The 20,818-nt window shown below is 43.4% G+C and overlaps 1 protein-coding gene across 3 annotated transcripts in view; it reads right to left on the reverse strand.

Moving 5' to 3' along the window:
• RNF10 (ring finger protein 10) overlaps window positions 1–20,425 on the reverse strand; it is a 37,668-nt gene extending 17,243 nt beyond the window's left edge. For 2 of the 3 annotated variants that reach the window (XM_028116708.2, XM_028116707.2), the window contains exons 1-4: window positions 20,183–20,425; window positions 8,845–9,041; window positions 2,444–2,643; window positions 1,210–1,300 (exon numbers count right to left, since the gene is read on the reverse strand). In XM_028116708.2, the coding sequence (XP_027972509.1) occupies window positions 1,210–1,300; window positions 2,444–2,643; window positions 8,845–9,041; window positions 20,183–20,339 (645 nt within the window). In that variant the 5' untranslated portion in view covers window positions 20,340–20,425. The remainder of the gene's footprint in view (window positions 1–1,209; window positions 1,301–2,443; window positions 2,644–8,844; window positions 9,042–20,182) is intronic. The other variant, XM_028116710.2, reaches the window with a different exon arrangement.
• Window positions 20,426–20,818: the final 393 nt, after the last annotated feature.

Consider the following 20,818-nt stretch of genomic DNA (forward strand, 5'->3'; position numbering starts at 1 on the left):
CTTCCCTCTCGTGCTATCTCTCATTCTCTCTCTCTCTCAAATAAATAAATAAAATCTTTTTTTTTAAAGATTTTATTTATTTATTTGAGAGAGAGAGAGAAAGAGAACATGAGCAGTGGGGAGAGGGAGAAGCAGGCTCCTGGCTGAGCAGGTAGCCCAATGTGGGACTTGATCCCAGAACCCTGGGATCATGACCTGAGCTGAAGGCAGACGCTTAACTGGCTGAGCCACCCAGGCACCCCTATGATCCCATTTATAAAAAAAAGATTTATATGTACACATACACAAAGGCATTAAAAAGGTCAAGAGGTGATGTACCAGTAATTTTCCAGCAGAGAAGTCAATGAGACTCACTTTATATACATCTTTATTTTTTAACCAATGAATATAAAACTTAGGTTTCATAGGACTTCTTTGTCATTCTCCGATGATTTTATGGATTTTCATACTTAATGGGAAGCCAGGCTTTGAGGCCTGTAGTTTTGTTTTGTTTAAAGATTTTATTTATTTATTTGACAGAGCTAGACCCAGCAAGAGAGGGAACACAAGCAGGGGGAGTGGGAGAGGGAGAAGCAGGCTTCCCTCGGAGCAGGGAGCCCGATGTGGGACTCGACCCCAGGACCATGGGATCATGACCTGAGCCCAAGGCAGGCGCTTAACAACTGAGCCACCCAGGCATCCCGAGGCCTATAGTTTTAAAAAGTATTCTACATCCCTATAAGCTAAGAATAGCAAGGGAATACCCAGAGCTCCTAACTTCAACAGAAAACAAAACACAACAGTGGCTTAGCAGTGCAGCTAATGGCTCATTCACCTGCCACAAGACTGAGGCCTAATTTGATACTGATTACTACAAATAGCTACCAATAAAGACACGTCCATGCTATGTCCACCCCAGGTCAGGAGGGTAACCAGAGTTCCTCATATATTTCCCTGGTTCCTTCTTCCCAGGAGAGGTTGTAGATAGGGCTGCTTTGGTACCTTTTAGATGAAAGTTCTCCAATTCCCCAATCCTGTAGACCAGCCAATTAGAGAGCACAAACCGAACTCGAGGAGAAACCAGGACTGATCTCTGGGGAATGTCTACAGGGCGGCCATGCAGAAAAACGTATTAACAGTGAAACCAGCCAACAGCTGCTGTGTCACCATGGTCCATTTCTTTAGTTCTCGCTCCCACTAACAGCTTACAAGCTTAGCTGAGCTACTCACCACTTGTTCCACAAAGTCCCAGTTGACTAAGATATCAGGATCAGCAAAATGAACTGTGTAGTCCTGGTCTTCAGACACTACAAATTGGCAGCTGGAAATAGGGAAAAAGACAAGGAAAAGGCAGACTGTCAGAATCCACCAACATGCCATCAGCAGAAAGTCATTACTCCTTCACTTAGTGATCAAATACAGGCCATCAGCAGCCATGGTTTGTGAAGCACTGAACTAGGACTTCAGCCTCAGCTCTCAGCCCTGGCTCTGCAGGGAATCCAAAGACTTGGCAAGTAGGAGTCTAAAACCATGAACTCTGTTTCTTCCGCTTCCAAGCCCAGCCAAGCTGCTGTAGGCCTCCCTTGAGCTAAAATTAACCTAGACTATGGCTCCATCAATCAGCAGGGAGCCAGATTTCCTCCCTCCTTGTGAGAAACCTCAGCACACAGCTAATCTTCAAGGCAGTAGAAAGACTATTCTCAATCATTTGACTACCAATTTATGTAAGGTACTAACCAGTTACTTCAGTCAAGATCCAAGGTCAAAACTTACATAACTAATGACACACAAAAGGAAACAAAAGGGAATCAGTATTTGAGCAAATATATGCCAAACACTCCAACCTGTCATCCAATTCTCCCTTAAGTAATTCTCCTCCTTTACAGGGAGAAGCTGAGTCTCAAAGTGGCTAAACAAATTACCCAACGTTGAAGGTGAAAATAAAATTCAAATCTGGGTCCAATTCCAAAGCAAACACTTTTACTACCTCATCATGACACTAAAAGCATTAATTTTATCATTAATTTATTTAAGCATTATAATTCTTTTAAACACCAAGAACATCCGCTTGCAAAGCTGTTTTTCAACACTTGCCACCGCACCCCCCTCAAAAAGAGAGAGAGGGAGAGGAGACAAAGAACCAGATCAACTCCCTTTCTACCTCTCTCCCACAGCCGTTTAAAAGAAGCTTCTTCTGGGGCACCTGGGAGGCTCAGTCAGTTGAGCAACTGCCTTTGGCTCAGGTCATGATTCCAGGGTCCTGGGATTGAGCCCCGAGTTGGGCTCCCTGCTAAGAGGGGAGTCTGCTTCTCCCTCTGCCCCTCACCCTGCTCGTGCTCTCTAACAAAAATTTTTAAATAAAATAAAAGCTTCTCCTAAATTAATAAAATAAAAGCTGCTTCTCAGCTCCAGCAACTGCCCAGAGGTTCAACTGCACTTTCCTCCTAAGAGCAGACATACTCACTTGGCCTGTAAAAAGAGTTCCTTGTTAAAAGGCTTATGCCCCCACTTGTTCCTTTTTCCCCAGCTGCCATGTCCACTGCCTTCAAAGTGACCCGCCTGGCCACGGGGTTCAAAAGTGAAATTCAACAAGTGGTTCAGATTGATCTTCTTCGGACCAGAGAACTGGGCAGGGCTAAACTCTGCCCTCTGAGCCTCTGCTACCTAGAACAAGAATGAATCAAGTATTTCAGATTATTATTTATAGCAGAAACTAGCACAACCCCTCCTTCTACATGGCTTAAAATACTAACTAAATGAAACACAGGCTTAAAGTAAACAATCTTCCTAGGAGAGGGTAATACAAAAGTCCACCTAAGATGTGGATGTGAGTGGAGAGGGGGACCAGGGCCTTTAACATACAATTCCTTAAACTGTTCAGCCTGGCCTGTGAAAAGGCCATTAACCCTTAAGTGACAAAACCCAACAGGAACTCCTCTAGCTATCTTGAAGTACAAGGATTTACTTACTGGATTAATCTTTTGACAGTCCCATAGGACTCCTACACCTTCACTCTTATTAGCTACTTGTTCTTTGGTTTGTTTCTGGCAAAAGTGAGTCTGTGGAACTATACTCTGGAGGCGGCTTGCAGGCAGCTGCTAACTGCCATGGGCTTCAGGATCCTGCCAGAGAGACCTCCTGTCTAAGACATGCACTGCTATTCATTGTTAATTAAAACTGACGGAATTAGAACATGTAGGCAGACTACCTCTGTGTCCAGAAATAAACCCCATCAGCAGATTCAGAAACAGTTTAGAAAGTGGCAAGAAACCACATGGGAGAAATACCACTGCACACAAAGATGGAAGAAATCATGTTGGGGCTTTTTTGGCTCTTTTTTTTATTTTTTAAGGTTTTATTTATTTATTTATTTGACAGAGAGAGAGAGAGGGAGAGCAAGCGAACGCACAAGCGGGGGGGGGGGGAACGGCAGGCAGACAGAGAGGGAGAAGCAGGCTCCCCACTGAGCAAGGAGCCAGACGTGGGGCTCAATCCCAGGACCCTGGAATCATGACCTGAGCCGAAGGCAGATGCTTAACCAACTGAGCCACCCAAGCACCCCTTTTCTTGGCTCTCTTAACATTCCCAAATTGAAATGGTAGATATCTGTTAAGTCAGCTAGTGCATTCCCTAATCCCAATTTCTCATTTAATGTTATAAACACTTTGCCATGTCAGTCATATTAGCATACAGTCACTTTAAATCCACTACGTCATATAGGTATACTATAATGCCCCCTGTAGGACACACTGTTCATAGCTTCTCCTCTGTAACAAAATAATGTTATGATACACCTATTTTTGGATAGAACTTCATGCACAAATATTTGGCCACATTGGGCGCCTAGGTGGCTCAGATGGTTAAGCGTCTGCCTTCGGCTCAGGTCATGATCCCAGCGTCCTGGGATCGAGTCCCGCATCGGGCTCCCTGCTCCTTGGGAGCCTGCTTCTCCCTCTGCTTCTCTCTCTCTCCCCCTCTGTCTCTCATGAATAAATAAATAAAATCTTTAAAAAAAATAGTAATAATGTTATGATACACCTATTTTTGGATAGATCTTCATGCACAAATATTTGGCCACATAAAATTATTTCTTCTGAACGTATAGTAGGAATTACTGGGTCAAAGGAAATACAAATTTAAGGTTTTTGCTACCTAGTCAAATTTAGAGATTAGTAAACAGCACCTGCACAGACGTCATGAAGAGTACAGGGGCGCCTGGGTGGCTTGGCTGGTTAAGCATCCAACTCTTGATTTCAGCTCAGGTTATGATCTCAGGGTCGTGAAATGGAGCCCGAAATTGGGCTCCATGTTCGGCACAGAGTCTGCTTGAGGTTCTCTCTCTCCCTCTCCCTCTGCCCCTCCCCCTGCTCATGCTCTCTAAATAAAATAAACAAAATCTTAAAAAAAAATCTAAAGAGTACAAAGAGGGATATGGTGAACAATACCTTACACTGCAGAGACAACCAATATGGCCTGAGATATCCTATGCATATAGACCCAAGTATAGGACCCTTATGATTGAGTACAGTGGCACTGGGGCGCCTGGGTGGCTCAGTTGGTTAAGCGGCTGCCTTCGGCTCAGGTCATGATCCCAGGGTCCTGGGATCGAGCCCCACGTCAGGATCCCTGCTCAGCAGGGAGCCTGCTTCTCCCTCTCCCTCTGCTGCTCTCCCTGCTTGTGCTGTCAAATAAATAAATAAAAGCTTAAAAAAAAAAAAAGTACAGTGGCAAACCATAAACAATTTCCTTTCATCTCAACACTAGATCCTGGGAGACAACACCTCCGACTGTTTATGTAACTGACCACAGGGAGCTCATGACTTCCAGGTCATCTGTTGCCTCTCATCCCCTGGATGCTCATTTCCATGTGGCTCTGCTGTCCCCTCATCAGTCTTCCACCCCCAGTGTCCCAACCCTACATAAGAGCTGGTGCTCACTCCACGAAATCCTCCACACCTTCAACCTTCTATCATCACCTTGTTACCCTAGTTGGCCCACTGCCCCCCTCTTCAATACTGCCCACCACAATTCCTGATAAATTATCCTTCCAAAACACTGACCTCTCAGTTCCTTGACCCTCACCTCCTTCAATTAGCTTGCCCTCCACTCTACCTCAGGAACGCAATTCCCAAGGACATACCACCTAGATCTGTGCCACCTTATACAGCAACCACAACTAGCCAGATGTGGCTACTGAGCACCTGAAATGTGGCCATTGCCACATAATACCATTTTAGCTATATTCGGTAAAAACATAACTATTTCATCATTTCTTTACTTTTTTAATGTGGCAACTAGAGAAGTTTAAATTATGTATGTGGCCTGCATTTCTACTGGACAGCACTGCTCTACATCTAGACTGTTAAGAATAACAATCACACCTCTTCCACCATCTTAACTTTGAGCACCCAACATCCAAGCAGCAACTCCCTCCTTTCCTAGCTTGTTCCCTTTAGTCCTGTTTCCCACAATTCTTTAGCCCCACTGGAATCTCCAAACCAGTGATCCAACCCACCCCTACAATTTTCTTTCCTTACTTGGCCTAGATCCTATGGTCCACTACCCCCTTCTCTTTGTCATCTGAATTCACCTGGCAAAACCTTCCCCTGATTAACCCAACTCTCTGCCTATGTATTTCCACATCAGCACCAGTTATACACAAGAACACAACCACACCACACTGACCAGTCTCACTAAGTAGACCCTCAGGCTGCCTGGCAATACTACCACAACCTGATGACATTTCTGTACCCACTTAATTCCCCAGTCACCCAGTCAGCCATTCCTCAAGGCTTCCAAGGCTCCTCCCTCAGCTCACCTTCCATATTTCACCGAGACAATAAGAATAATCAGTAAAGAATTCCTACATCCTCCTACCAGTACTCTGCCTTCCTCTTATTACTGAGGATGAACCGGAAAAGCTCCTATCTAAGCCAACTCCTCCACTTGTATACAAGATCCCAACTCCTCAAGGACTCAAGGACACTGTTCCAGCAATTCTCCCCCTTTCCTCTGCATCAGGTTTGCCCCCTCACAGGACAATCCCATTACCAGAGATATGCTGTTTATTTCTCTAACTTTAAAACCTCTCGACTTCATACTCCCTCAAGCTACTGCCTCAGCTCTCTGCTCCCCTTTAGAGCAAAGCCACCAGAAAGTGCTGTCTGAACTTGCTGTTTCTTCCTCCCATTCTTCCATTCTCTCTAAATCTATGCCAATCAGGTTTTTGTCCTCACCACTCCACCAAAGCAGCTCAAGGCCAACAACCCACCTTCCCATGATCAAATCTACTGGTCCACCAACCTGCCTTCCTATTATGAAATCTACTGGTCCACTTTCAGTCCTAATTTTCTGCTTACTGGCAGAGGGCAAAACTAACCACTGTCTCCAAATGGCTTTCTCCCTTTTTGCTGATGCCTCATGATCCTGACTCGGGCCTCAGTCCTTAAATCTACTCCCTTTCTGCTGCACTACTCCTTAATGATCTCACTTAGTTCCACAGCTGTAAACATCAAATGCATGCAGACACCTAGCTCTAGCTCTGGGTCTCCTCCTTCAACTCCAGATCCCATTAACTGCCTATCTCTTAGAAATCCAGTAAACATCTTCACGCAAATGTACTTCCAAAATGAAGTTCTTTATCTCAACTCCCCTTCCCTCCCCACCACCCCCAAACCCTGTACTTCTCTGGAAATCTTCCACACTTGAGCATATGGTATCTGAATTGGGCTCCTGCCGAAAACATTCATTTTTTCATAGTCATTCATTTCTCTGCTCAGACCCCATATCTGACATATTAAAAAAGTCATGTTGGCTCTACCTTCAAATATCACCCCAACGGGCATACCTCTCACCAGCTATCACTGTTTCAAAGCTTCCAACACTCTCACCAGAAATCTTAACAGCCTCCTAACTAACCTCCCTGGTTCCACTCTTCACTTTAAAACTCCAAGTCAGATTATAGTACTTCTCTTCTTAAACCCCCAACAGCTTCCCATCTCTCTGAACAAAAGTCAAAGTCCTGCAAGGCCCCACATGATCTGACCCTCTTTCCCATTCTTTAGCTTCATTCCCTCCTCCTCCTCCTCCTCCTCTTCCCAGGGTAGCCTACTTGCTTTACCTCAAACAAACCAAAAACATTACTACCTCTGATTCCTTGCTGCTTGTGCACTTGTTATTCCTCCTGGCTAAAGACACTCTTCCTCAAAATTGTATGGTGTGCTCCCTTGCTTCATTCAGGAGTCTATACTCATACTTCACCTCCTCAGAGCAGCTTTCCTTAGGCACCTTCTAAAACTGTACCCTTGGGGAGCCTGGGCAGCTCAGTCGGTTAAGTATCTGCCTTCAGCTCAGGTCATGATCCCAGGGTCCTGGGATCGAGCCCCATATCAGGCTCCCTGCTCCGCAGGGAGTTTGCTTCTCCCTCTCTCACTGCCACCCTCCCACACACTCATGCATGCTCTCTCTCTCGTCTCTCTCAAATAAATAAAATCTTCAAAAAAATAAAAAATAAACTGTACTCTTTGTTACTCTCTATCCCTAACTCTTAGTCTACTTTTTGCTAATTCAGTAAGCACTTACCTTTGGATTTATTATACAGATGACTCTTGAACAATGCAGGCATTAGGAGCACTGACCCCCTGCACAATCAAAAACCCATGTATGACTGTTGACTCCCCAAAAAACTTAACTGCTAATAACCTACTGTTGACTGGAAGCCTTATCAGTAACATAAACACTCAACACGTGTTTTTTTATGTTATAGGTATTATACACCGTTATTTTTACAATAAAACTAGAAAAAAGGAAACGTTATTAAGAAAATCAAATCAGGGACACCTGGGTGGCTTGGTTGGTTAAGCGTCTGACTCTTGATTTCAGCTCAGGTCATGATCCCAGGGTCGTGAGATCAAGCCCCATGTCAGGCTCCATGCTCAGCATGGAGTCTGCATAAGATTCTCTCTCTCCCTCTTTCCCTCCCCCTGCTCACACACTCTCTCAATAAATGAAATCTTAAAAAAAAAAGTCAAAACACATTTACAGTACTGTATTTATTAAAAAAATAAATAAAAATCCACATAAGTGGACCCATGCAGTTCAAACCTGTGTTGTTCAAAGGTCAACTGTGTAATCATTTATTGTCTCCCTAAACTAGAATATAAGCTCCTGAGGGACAATATTCCACTCACTACTGTATTCCAAACTGAATGGTTATTTGTTACACAGTAAAGGAGAACTAAATTTTTGGTGAATGAAAGAATTCTTCCATAAGTACATTAAATCTGTCTTATTCTATAATGGTTACAAAGTATGGAACATTCAAACAGGAAGATAATTTAACCAGCCCCTTGCTAATTTAGGTTGTTTCCTAGATTTTGCAACTACCAACAATGCTACAATTAACTCCCTTATACAAAAGTCTCTACAGACTTATAAAAGGATACCTAAGAAACTCCTAAAATCAGAGTACCTGGGACTAAGGATATAGCATCTTGCATTCTGCTAGATACTATAGGGCAAATGTCATTAATTAGTTGAAGTCACTTTATTACCTAAATATTCAAGAGGTACCTCTAATTCAGGAGTGATGACAGAAGGACTATACAAAGTAAGGCACCCCAAGTCTGCTATAATTTCTCACAATCCAGGATTATGATGTCTTCCTCCTCCAAGGAAATTTTCAAAACTTTCAAGGGAAGAAAGGCAAAGTTCCAAACCTAGTTAAATTCTCACCTATTCAAGACTGCTTTGGTTATTTACTCTTCCAGCTGTTTCTCCCCTCCTCCCCAACTAATGATAAACCGGGGGCGGGGGGATCAGAGCTCTTGCTTCTTATTCTAGAAAGACCATTCTGAAATTCCATACCTCATCTCGTCTTCCACCATTAAAAGAAGAGCTAAAGATTTTGCTGCTGCCGCCGCCCCTCTGTGGAGGCATCTTGTTAAAAGTTTTGCTTTTCTGTGAACTGGAGCGACGGGACTGGTTGCTAAAATTTTCATTTTTGGGATAGGAAGGTTCACGTTTGCGATTAAAACGCTTGGATCCACTTGAGTTCTTTCCATCTGAAAGCGAGAAATGTGAAGAATTAGTTAAGAAATGATACACAGGGCTCCTGGCCGATCAGTTGGAAGAGCATGCAATGCTTGATCTTGGGGCTGTAGGTTCAAGCATCCCCATCAGGTAGACACTACCTAAAAAAGTAAAATCTTTTAAAAATAAACAACAGGGGTGCCTGGCTGGCTCAGTCAGAAGAGCCTGCGACTCTCGATCTCAGGGTTTTAAGAAAATAAAATCTTTAAAAATAAAAACAAAGGTAAATAGGCCCTTCCACAACCTCTAAGAAATCTGGGTTTGGACAAGAACTTTGGACAAGACATCTCATAGTAAGGTGGTTTTTGCTTCTGCTTTTTATTTTTATTTTTTTTAAAGATTTTATTTATTTGAGAGAGAGAAAGCGCGCAAGCAAGCACGAGCAGAGGGAGAGGGAGAAGCAGACACCCCACTAAGCAGGGAGCCCAATGCAGGAGTCCATCCCAGGACCCCAGATCAAGATCTGAGCCAAAGGCAGACGCTCAACCAACTGACCCACCCAGGTGTCCCTCTTCTGCTTTTTACATCACAAAGCCTAAAGGGTCCCTCCTTCAGGAGGGATACAAATGCAGATGAAAGTACATAGATTCTTAGATCAATGTCTCCCTTTTTTACAGGGTTTAACCACTGCTCTTACTAAGGTCCATTTAGATGAAATGATAGAAAAGGTAACAGCCTGGAGCACCTGGCTGGCTCAGTCCACACAGCATGCAACTCTTGACCTCAGGGTCCTAAGTTCCGGAGCCCCACGTTGGGCATGGACCCTACTTCAGAAAAAATTTATATATATATATATATATTTTTTTTTTTGGTATATTTTATATATATATATACGTATTTTTTTTTGGACAGAGAGAGACATAGCGAGAGAGGGAACACAAGCAGGGGAAGTGGGAGAGGGAGAAGCAGGCTTCCCACTGAGCAGGGAGCCCGATGTGGGGCTCGATCCCAGGAACCCTGGGATCATGACCTGAGCCGAAGGCAGACGCTCAACAACTGAGCCACCCAGGCGCCCCAAAAGAAATTTTTTTTAATTAAAAAAAAAAAAGAAAAAGAGAACAGCCTATCTGTATTAGGGAAAAGTATTTTATCTGGAAGCAGGATAGAAGACATTATTCTCCTTAAATTACTACAATATAGCTAGATTCTATAGTGCACAGGTTTGGTCTAGGCCCTGGCAGGTACACTCAAGAGGCATAAAAGCAAAACAATATTTACATATACACTAGGCCTCAAACTGAGAAGCCATTAAATTGACAAAACAAAAGAAGTTGAGTTCTAAAAACATATTAAATCAGCATGAGTCATATCCTTTTAAAAAATATTTCTTGGAACGCCTGGGTGGCTCAGTCAGTTAAGCAACCAACTCTTGGTTTCAGCTCAGGTCATGATCTCAGGGCTGTGAGATTGAGCCCTTCACCGGGCTCCACTCTCAGTAGAGTCTGCTTGAGATTCTCTCTCCCTTTGCCCCTCCCCCTGCTCACACTCTCTACCTCTCTCTAAAATAAAATCTGAAAAAAAATTTTTTTTAATATATTCTTTGCTTTCTTTTCTCCAGTTGTAAGAATATACGTTCAATTTTGAAATCTGGAAGAATTGAAATTTGCCACTATCCATATACCAAGTTACAGTGCATAATTTCCTTTCACTGCCCATTTTATACACTTGCCACATCTTCCACAAAATGACAGACAAAATATACTGTCTTCTATTACTCCATGAGCATTTTCATGCATCTCTAGTCTTCAAAGCATGATTCATGGCTGCATTGTCTACCATATGCTTATAAAAGAATATAACCGATCTCCTACTGCTATATATTTAGGTGGTTTCTAATTTTTTGCTAGTTAGCATTGGGAGCCGCTTTTATAGAGGACTGTGTGTATGATTATGTCAAATTCTCAGAATGAGGGATGCCTGTGTGGCTCAGAGGGTTAAGCGTCTTCCTTCGGTTCAGGTCATGATCCCAGGGCCCTGGGGTCGAGCCCCGTGGAGCCCCAGATGGAGCCTCACATCAGGCTCCCTGCTCAGAGGGGAGTGAGTCTGCTTCTCCCTCTCCCTTTGCCACTCCCCCTGCTCATGTTCTCTCAGGCTCTGTCAAATAAAATAGTAAAAAAAAAAATTCTCAAAACAAAATCAGCAGATTAAGTATGATCATTAAAACCTTTTATGCAGGGGCGCCTGGGTGGCTGTCATTGGGCATCTGCCTTCGGCTCAGGTCATGATCCCAGTGTCCTGGGATCAAGCCCCACATCGGGCTCCCTGCTCCACAGGAAGCCTGCTTCTCCCTCTCCCACTCCCCGCTTGGGTTCCCTCTCTCGCTGTGTCTCTATCAAATAAATAAAATCTTTACAAAAAAACCTTTTATGCATTCTCAAGTTGCTTTCTAGAGCCATTATACCTATTTACTTATATTCTAACAACACTGTAAAAGAGAAAGTTTAGGTCACTACATTATTGACAATGCAGAGTTGAATAAACTTTGTTAAAACTGAAGGGTCAAAATTCTTGTTTTAAAGTTTATTTTCTCTGACGAGTAGCAACAAATACTCTTTCAATCTACTGACCATTTGTATTTTGTGTAAAGGGCACTTGTTTGTATTCTTTGCCCCATATTTTCTACTTGGGGGCTGAAGTGCACATTTTGTCCCAAATTGAAAAAATAATCCTGACGAGACACATTTAACATGTGCCAAAGTTTGCTGGTTTAAAAAAAAAAAAAAAAGGAAAATGAAACCTATCTGAGAACCATATACATCTAAATAACTAAATGTGAAAGAGGTACCCAAATTAGTCTTTGGGCAAAAAAAAGACTAGTTTATCTTTCTTGTCCCTTCGCTCATTCCATGTTGTCTTTTTTTTTTTTAATCTCAGAATAAAACTTACTTTTTTAAAGGTTTTATTTGAGAGAGAGAGCATGAGAGAGAAAGAGAGAGAGAAAGCAGAGGGGAGGGGCAGAGGGAGAGGGAGAAGACTCCCCACTGAGCAGGGACCCTGATGTGGGACTCTGTCCCAGCACCCTGGGGATCATGACCTAGGCTGAAGGCAGACGCTTAACCAACTGAGTCACCCAGGTGTCCCCAGAATAAAATTTATTTTAAAAAAGATTTCCATCCTGTCTTAGATTTGTCTATATTCACTTCGTGTTGTCTTATTTCAACATGGAAATCTGACCAAATCAAGCCTGCATACTAATTTAATGGCTTTCCTTTAAGCAGAAACTTAAGAATGGAAATTGGGGGACTTTTAATAATAAACCCATTAGGCTTAGGCTCAAACCTTAAGGGGATGGTGGCTTACAAAGCCAAGAGGATTCCACCATGAGCTTCAGAAACTACAAAGTGTCTCCCCGCAAAATAGCTTAATCCTGTTTATGTTAAAAATATAGAATTCAGGGGGCGCCTGGGTGGCTCAGTTGGTTAAGCGACTGCCTTCAGCTCAGGTCACGATCCTGGAGTACTGGGATCGAGTCCCACATTGGGCTCCCCCTTCTCTGTGGGGAGCCTGCCACTCCCCCTGCTTGTGCTCACTCTGTCTCTCTCACTTGTGCTCTCAGAGATCTCTGTCAAATAAATAAATAAAATATTAAAAATATATATAGAGAGAATTCAGGGGCACCTGGGCGGCTCAGTCGGTTAAGCAGCTGCCTTTGGCTCAGGTCATGATCCCAGAGTCTGGGGATTAAGCCCCGCATCTCCCCCTCCCTTTGCTGCTCCCCCTGCTTGTGTTCTCTCTTTGTGTCAAATAAATAAATAAAATCTTTAAAAATATATATATATAGAAATACATGTAATTCATAGAAAAATAAAGATACACACACACACCAAGAAACAGACTCTTAACTAAGGCAAACAAACTGATGACCACCAAAGGGGAGGTGGGGGGGATGGGTGAAATAGGTGAAGGGGATTAAAGAGTACACTTATACCATGATGAGCACTGAGTAATGGATACAACTATTGAATCATGATATTGTACACCTGAAACTAATATAACACTGTATGTCAACTATACTGGAATTAAAAGTAAAAACTTAATTAAAAAAATTTTTTCTAGGGACACATGTATGTGTGTGTTTGTGTATATATAAATATAACTCATAGAAACAGGTCTGGAGGAGCGCCTGGGTGGCTCAGCCGGTTAAGAGTCTGCCTTAGGCTCAGGTCATGATCCCGGGGTCCTGAGGTGAGTCCCACATTAGGTGCCTGCTTCTCTATCTCCCTCTGCCTGCCACTCCCCCTGCTTGTGTGCTCTGTCAAATAAATAAAATCTTAAAAAAAAAAAGAAAGAGGGCACCTGGGTGGCTCAGTTGGTTAGGCGACTGCCTTCAGCTGGGGTCATGATCCTGGAGTCCCGGGATCGAGTCCAGCATCGGGTTCCCTGCTCAGCAGGGAGTCTGTTTCTCCCCCTGACCCTCCCCCCTCTCATGCTCTATCTCATTCTCTCTCTCAAATAAATAAATAAAATCTTTATTAAAAAAAAAAAAAGAAAGAAAGAAGGGGCGCCTGGGTGGCTCAGTTGGTTGAGCCACAGCCTTCGGCTCAGGTCACGATCCTGGAGTACCGGGATCAGGGACTGGGTCCCGCATCTTCTCCCTCTGACCCTCCCCCCTCTCACGCTCTGTCTAATTCTCTCTCTCAAATAAATAAAATCAAAAAAAAAAGAAAGAAAAAAACAGGCCTGGAAAGGCAATGCAGCAGGCTGTTAAGACAGTTAACATCAGGAAATGCAGCTTCACTTTTACCTAATTGAGTGGTTCTCAATCCTGCCAGTTTGAAGGAAATCACCCAGATGAGCTTTTAAGAGATTCCTATGCTCAGGCCTCACCCTCTAAGATTCTGACTTAAGTATACAAAAAGTTCTGTATATTTATCATTTGGGTAATTTTATCTTTTGAGTAATTTTAAAAACTATTAAGTACCTAGAAAAAATTATTTCTAGATAAGATGACCAGCTTATTTTATAGCAGACTAAATAAATCCAAGATGAAGCATATCCTCAAAGAAAAAACGGAAACATGAGCTGATAAAATCAGAGTCCGAATTTTGTTTTTGTTTTTTTCAGAGTCCGAATTTTGAAAGCAACCACTTCACACTTACTTTGTCACCACCATGGGATAAATGAGTTAATGCCATCCTCTCCAAACCTGACCAAACCACAACCTGGGAGTCGAGCTAACAGTCACGGGAGATGGGAGCAATGCAGAAAGAGAACAGATGGGTCACAGAAACTCTGCCAGGCTAGGTTTACCCCTACCAGTCACCTTTAAATCCCAGGTAGGGAAGTGACCAGAGTTTAATCTGAAGCTAGAACTTAAGAACTACACTTTTACCTACTACTTCAGTCAGCCACAGTTATTGTCCAACACAGCATCACTGGTAACAGAAAGCGAAGCTTCAGATCTCTTACAAATGTTCTTACCTATGGAGTTGATAAGATTTCAAATAAGTAGAAAATTCAGAGGGATAAAATGCAAGCTAACTTTACCATGAAAACAAATGAGGTCTTATGAAAACAGGCATACACGGAAAACATGGATTCCCCACACCTCATTACCTAAGACAATTTCGGATGATACTGCATTTGACCCTAATACTTTCAAGACAAGCACCTAATAGTTTGCACAGATTTAGGTAAAGCCAGATTCTATATTTGAACAAGAAACTTCTATTTTCATTTCTTCACTTATTACCACACAGGAAGGAAACAGTTTCATCACATTTACAGAACTGCTTTCTGATGGACAGGGAACTGCTCATTTCTAAAACAGGTTACAAAATTGACCACATATGGATCCACTATTTTAGTCACGAAAATCAACTCCTTCATCTTATCTTCCACTTGCCTACGGGTATGAAGTTAGATATCTAAAGTGAGAGGCTGGCTCTTATCTCTAGACCCAGGCAACAGGCAGCTAAAGATTGAAGGTACAGTCAGGCCTGTGACCCAGAGATAAAATTCAGAGTACTGTTTTTGGGATGTCTTGCAGACAACTTGCCAGTACACACACGTGAATAACGTGGGGGTAGAATCTGTCCTCCTTTCTCTGAAAGGAGATAGCAATGAAGATGATCTGCATCAGATTTTGGAAAGCAGAAAAAAAAGTCAAGTTCCTAGCAGAAACATATTCTCTGCTGCAAGTTTTAAATTTCCAAGTGGTGGTTCTCAATCCTGGCTACACAGAAGAATCACTTGCAGACTTTTAAAACTGGATGCCAGGGTCCGAGGACCCAACCCAGACAGAAAGAATCCCTAAGAGCTCCACACATCCCTATTTTTAAAAAAAGAGCCTCAGGAAATTCTGATGCACAAGCCAGAGCTGAGAACAACTGCCGAGAACTACTGTCAAGACACATTTCAAAATGGACAAGACCATTACGTTAGTTAAATGGCTCAAATCCAGAACTCAGGATCGCAGTGCCAACAAGAGACTTGAAAACAATCCATTGTCTCAGTTCTTCCACATCTCCCTAACAGAAAGGTCTGCTACCAAATAACATATCTCAGTCTTTCCCCCCATTTCTAAATTAAAGGCCATAAGTTTTTCAGTTAAATAATTTGGCTTCATCAACATTTCTAGCTTTGGTTCTAACAGGTGGCACAACCTAGAGGTCAGAATACCAGCCAGGAAGTTTCTGCTGCTGATTCATGCTATAATCACAAACAAGTTGCTTACCCATCACTCAGAGTAGTTGACAAGCACCTCCGGAGAGGCAACATAGGACCTTACTATAGAAACAACTGACAACAAACTGAATCCAGCTGAAATTAGTAATTCTTTTTTTTTTTTTTTTTAAGATTTTATTTATTTGACAGAGACACAGCGAGAGAAGGAACACAAGCAGGGGGAGAGGGAGGAGGAGGCTTCCCGCAGAGCAGGGAGCCCGATGCAGGGCTCAATCCCAGGACCCTGGGATCACGACCCGAGCTGAAGGCAGACACCCAACGACTGAGCCACCCAGGCGCCCCTGAAATTAGAAATTCTGAACGAAAGGAAGAGAGCGATGGTATCAAGAATGACACGTGCCAAGGTACTTGCCTGTTAAGTGAATTTATACAAAGGGCAATTTATAAATATTGCCTAGAACTTTTTTTTTTAAGATTTTATTTATTTGACAGAGTGCTCGCCTCGGCAGCACATATATTTATTTGACAGAGAAAGAGAGAGAGAACACAAGCAGGGGGAGTGGCAAAGGGAGAGGAAGAATCTGGCTCCCTGCTCAGGACCCTGGGATCATGACCAGAGCCCAAGGCAGACACTTAACGGACTAAGCCACCCAGGCGCCCCTGCCTAGTACTTCTTAAGAATTCACTTGAGGGGCACCTGCGTGGCTCAGTCAGTTAAGCACTGAACTCCCGATTTCAGCTCAGGGGCATGATCGAGTGGTCCCAGGCAAGGAGCCCGCTTAAGATTCTCTCTCTCCTTCTGCCCCTCCCCCAAGCCCTCACGCCTCTCCCTCCCTCTAAAAAAAAAAGAATTCACTTGAACAAATCACTCTCACCCCCCTCTAAAGCCTTAGTTTTCTTGTCCATGATATGAGGCTTATCCTCTACCATGCCTCCTCCTAGGGCCTTGAAGATTAAGAGAAAACTTCTATAAATGTCTACCACAGTGGTTGGCACAAAGTTGCCATTACTATTTGGAAGACTATTATTAATATCTAAATCATTCCTGTCAAAAGCACCCCCTAGACTTCCAACAAAACCATATAAACCAAGGACTCCAGCCAACAGGCCCGGAAATTCCTGTAACTTCTCTAAGTGATTTTTATTAAAGGCTCAAGTCACCTCAATTTTCAAAGCCATCAAAACCTCCAGGTCCATTTACAGCTCAGAAGCATTCTTCAAGGCAGATTACCACTAGTAACCTGGCTCCTGGTACCCGAATAAGAGGAAGTGTGTCAGGATAGTGCTTCATATCACCAACCTCAAAATAACTGCTTCAAAATACCTGACCTTCCCTTAACCTCCATGGTAGTACCATTCCCCGCCCAGGGGAATGGGGCAAGAGCCTGGTTCCGGGCCAGGGTCCATTGTTTTGTCCATAAACTGCTTAGCCTCTCTTGCCTCTTTTTACTTTCTTTGCTTTTTCTAAATGACTTTTCCCGATCCCTAAACCACCTTTCTCCTCTGGGCTATATTCCTGGGCTATTCACTGTTAAGTGTTCTTAGAATTACATCTTAGCCCTACTGGAACAAAGCTGTAGGAATATATCCAAGAAACGGAGTATTATGTGAATGTTTGAAGCAATTAGCCAAAGCAAAGAAACTTCAGTATGCCACTCTGGCAGAAAAGATCAAGTAAATCCCAGGAGCCAAATTCACCTATTTCCTGCGTGCGTGAACTTAAGCCAACTGCAGGAACAAAGACTCAAGTATATTAAACATGTAGCTAGAAAGCAAAGGACCATTTCTGACATGCAGTTTAGAACACAGAAGAGGGTTTTTTTTCTCACATGAGGTAGGGAAAGGAGAGGAAAGGGGAATTAAATATTTGAAATCTGAACAACCCTTGTTCCTGTTACTTTGACAAAAGAAGGCAAGTTATGTATTTTCACCTTACCCTCCCTTTTCTTTCTTCAACTCAGTATTTTGAAACTCAAGAGGTCCTTTCAACAGTTTCCAGCAGAATCGAGTACATGAAGTGTCGGGTCAGCTTCTGAAATACTACAGAAACCTCTCATGGAATTACACTGAATTTGAGCCTACCATTTTGTTAGAGCAATCCTCCAGAAATCACTGTATAAGAGGTCCTAAATGATATCTGCCATGGTCTTAGCTAGCTATAATGTTCTTAAGGTTGCATATGTTACCCTTCAGTTCAACCTTAAAAGTTAGCCAATATCCAGCATTTCCTAAGCCATTTTTAATATCTACCTGTTCTGCCTTTGATCTGTTCCTAAACGCGTGCAGTGGATTATGGCTATCAACTCTGTATTTAGCTACAAATCTTTCCTTCCTATTTGCTAAGGGTACATACCAGTAACCAGGAAAGTAGGCACTGGCAAGGGCAAACATGCACAAGCTTTCTAACATACTAAACAAAACCTAATGCTACCAGAGGGCACACTGTGTATTTCTTAAAACTTAGCAAAAAAATCCTTTACAGGAGTTTTTACTTTCTCAGAAGCTTTCAATTAAGAAGGTGAACAAGTGTTTTAAGAGCATTTTATAGTATTTGTCATTAAAAAAATCACTTTAGTCAGAATGAACCCAACAATAAGTATTATATACAAGTCTATCTGAAACATTAACACTGACAAATATTTTCTTGGTTAAACAACAGAATTCTCTATCAACCTCTTGGGTAATCAGAGTTAGTCCTAATAAACATATTCAAAGTCAGGGACAAAATGAGTAAAATGTTTTAAAATACCTCAGTTTTTTTGTTTGGACTGCCACACTTTAACTAGTGCCTCATTACAGAATAAACTGAAGGCATTTATGGCAAGAGACTCATTATTTTATGTCAGTGGCTTAAAGGAGAGCCCAAAAAAATCAGCTGACAATTCAGACAGCTAGAAAATCACCATCTTTAACTTTATATCTGGGAATAGAGTCCAAAAGTAGTTATTTATCAACTACCCTGAAAAATATTCAGACCACACTAAACCAGCAGTTCCAACACTGGCCAAGAAGGCTGACTACCCTCTATCTCTAGAGGAATCTGTGATAAAGCTACACTTGTGCAAAACCCCCAAATTAATCTACATAATACTGCCCGAGAAAAGTCCACACTAATCCCTGCTTACATATTTAAAGCATTCATTTATTATCAAGACAACTGGCTTCCACCTGGAATTCTATAACCAATTTCTAGAAGTACTCAGCATTCCAGGTAAACAAGTTTGCTATATCCAACAGATTAATTCTGAACAAGTCAGCCTTACAGTTGTTTTTTTCTTTTTGTTTTTAAGCCTTATAATTTTTAAATCTCAAAAAGTTTTAAACTGGACCTCCACATTTGGGGATTTCAAAAATGTTCACCTGTCTGCCACACATCTCCACTTCCACTGAAAACATCTTCCTATTACTGATAATATAATCACAGCACAAAATAGCAGAGATTTGTACACGGACTTTGAAGAAAGAAGGAGAACATTCAATTCCAGACTCTGCCAACTCCTAAACTCCTGGCCTCTCGGCTTTTTCCTTCTTTAGAAATGTACAATTCCACCTTACTGGATAGGTTAATAACTGGAGTACACATAACAGAAGTATAAACCTAGCCCACTCCCTGGCATATGGTAAGCCCTCAATAAATGATTGCTATCATCACCATAATGGTCATAATACTGAGACGCATGACTACAAAACTGACAAAATCTTCCCTGTAAAAGGACTCTAGCCTACCACAGGGAAATAGGCATGACGTGTATTTGGTGCATAATAGATGTCAGGTATTCTTTTAAGCTCTTAGTTGATTTGCTTCCTAAGTTAATTTATTTAATTCTTATTACCTCCACATTTACAGAAAAGGAAATTCGAAGGCTCAAGGTCTGGCAGATCTAAAAAGACTGAATCAGAGCCCATGCTCTTTAACCACTACTCCACAGTGAACAAAGCCATTAGAGGACGAGTTCTCTTCAACAGAGGGATGGATCTGGGACCAGGTTATTAAATATGAAATTTGAGTTTGAAAAATCCTTGGGCCCCACCCTCCCCTGTTTAAACTTGAACACTACCCAATGCTAATTCAACATTAAAGGGTAGCACAACTTGGTGGTTTAGGAGCTTGGACTGGTGAGTCAGACAAACCAGGTCTTAAGGCAGGCCGTGAGGCACATACTGGCTGGGTGACCTTACCTTTTCTGAACCTCAGTTTCCTCATCCGCAAAATGGGGATAAGAATAGCACCTACTTCACCAATCTGTTTCGAGTATTAATGCAAGGTTAATGCAAGGATTCACGTAAACCGCTCTGCACAGTGCTCATTAAGTGTTAATCTTTAAATAATGGGAGCCACGGAAAAATGGGAGAAAAGTAGGAAACGACAGTTGAAAAAGGAGCTGTCCCTGGGTGACCCAGCAGACACCAGAGCGAGGATCTTCCCCAGCCTCCGGAGCAGTCGCCCCCACCCTCCCGCCCACCCCCCGTGGGAGCCCGCCCTTACCGCTCTTGGGTTTAGACTCGCCGGCCGGCCCCGCCGACGCGGAGCGGGGCGGCTGTTGCCCTTTGCTGCTGCCCGAAGAGGCGGAGGAGCTGCTGGAGCCGCTGTTCTTGTCCATGTCGGAAGCGGTGGCGGCGGCGCTGGGGGAGCTCTGCGGCATCAACGGGGGCCTCGGCGGCGGTGGCGGTCGGAGCGGAGCGGGCGCGGCGGGGACCCAGGCTCATGGCGTTCGGGGCCGGCGGGGGTCGGCGGCGGCAGCGGTTCTCGGCCTTCATGGCGACATTTTTCCCTGTTTCCTTCTTCGGCTTCTCAAACTGGAAAGAGAAGCGGCGGGCGGGGCTGTGGAGCCCGGCGGCGGCGGCGGTGGTGACAGAGAAGGAGGAGGCCGGGGCTCGGAGGTCCGGGCCGGGCCTGGCGGGGCGGAGGCTGCGGGGGAAGGGGAGGCGAGGGAGGGTGCGCGAGCCCCGCCGGCCGGCCGGACACGCTCTCCCGCCGCGGGGCAGCGGAGAGGGCTGGTTGTCTTGGTGTCGGGGACAGGTGTCTCCGACACAGCGACCGACACTCGCCTCTGGGCCGAGGCCGAGGTGCTCCGGGAATGGCGACGAGTCGCCAAACAGCATCTCGAAGAACCCGGATGGA

The sequence above is a fragment of the Eumetopias jubatus genome, unplaced genomic scaffold (assembly GCF_037043125.1).
Source record: "Eumetopias jubatus isolate StellerSeaLion01/CBP00866 unplaced genomic scaffold, mEumJub1_p1.0 scaffold_16, whole genome shotgun sequence".
Taxonomy (NCBI): Eukaryota; Metazoa; Chordata; class Mammalia; order Carnivora; family Otariidae; genus Eumetopias; species Eumetopias jubatus.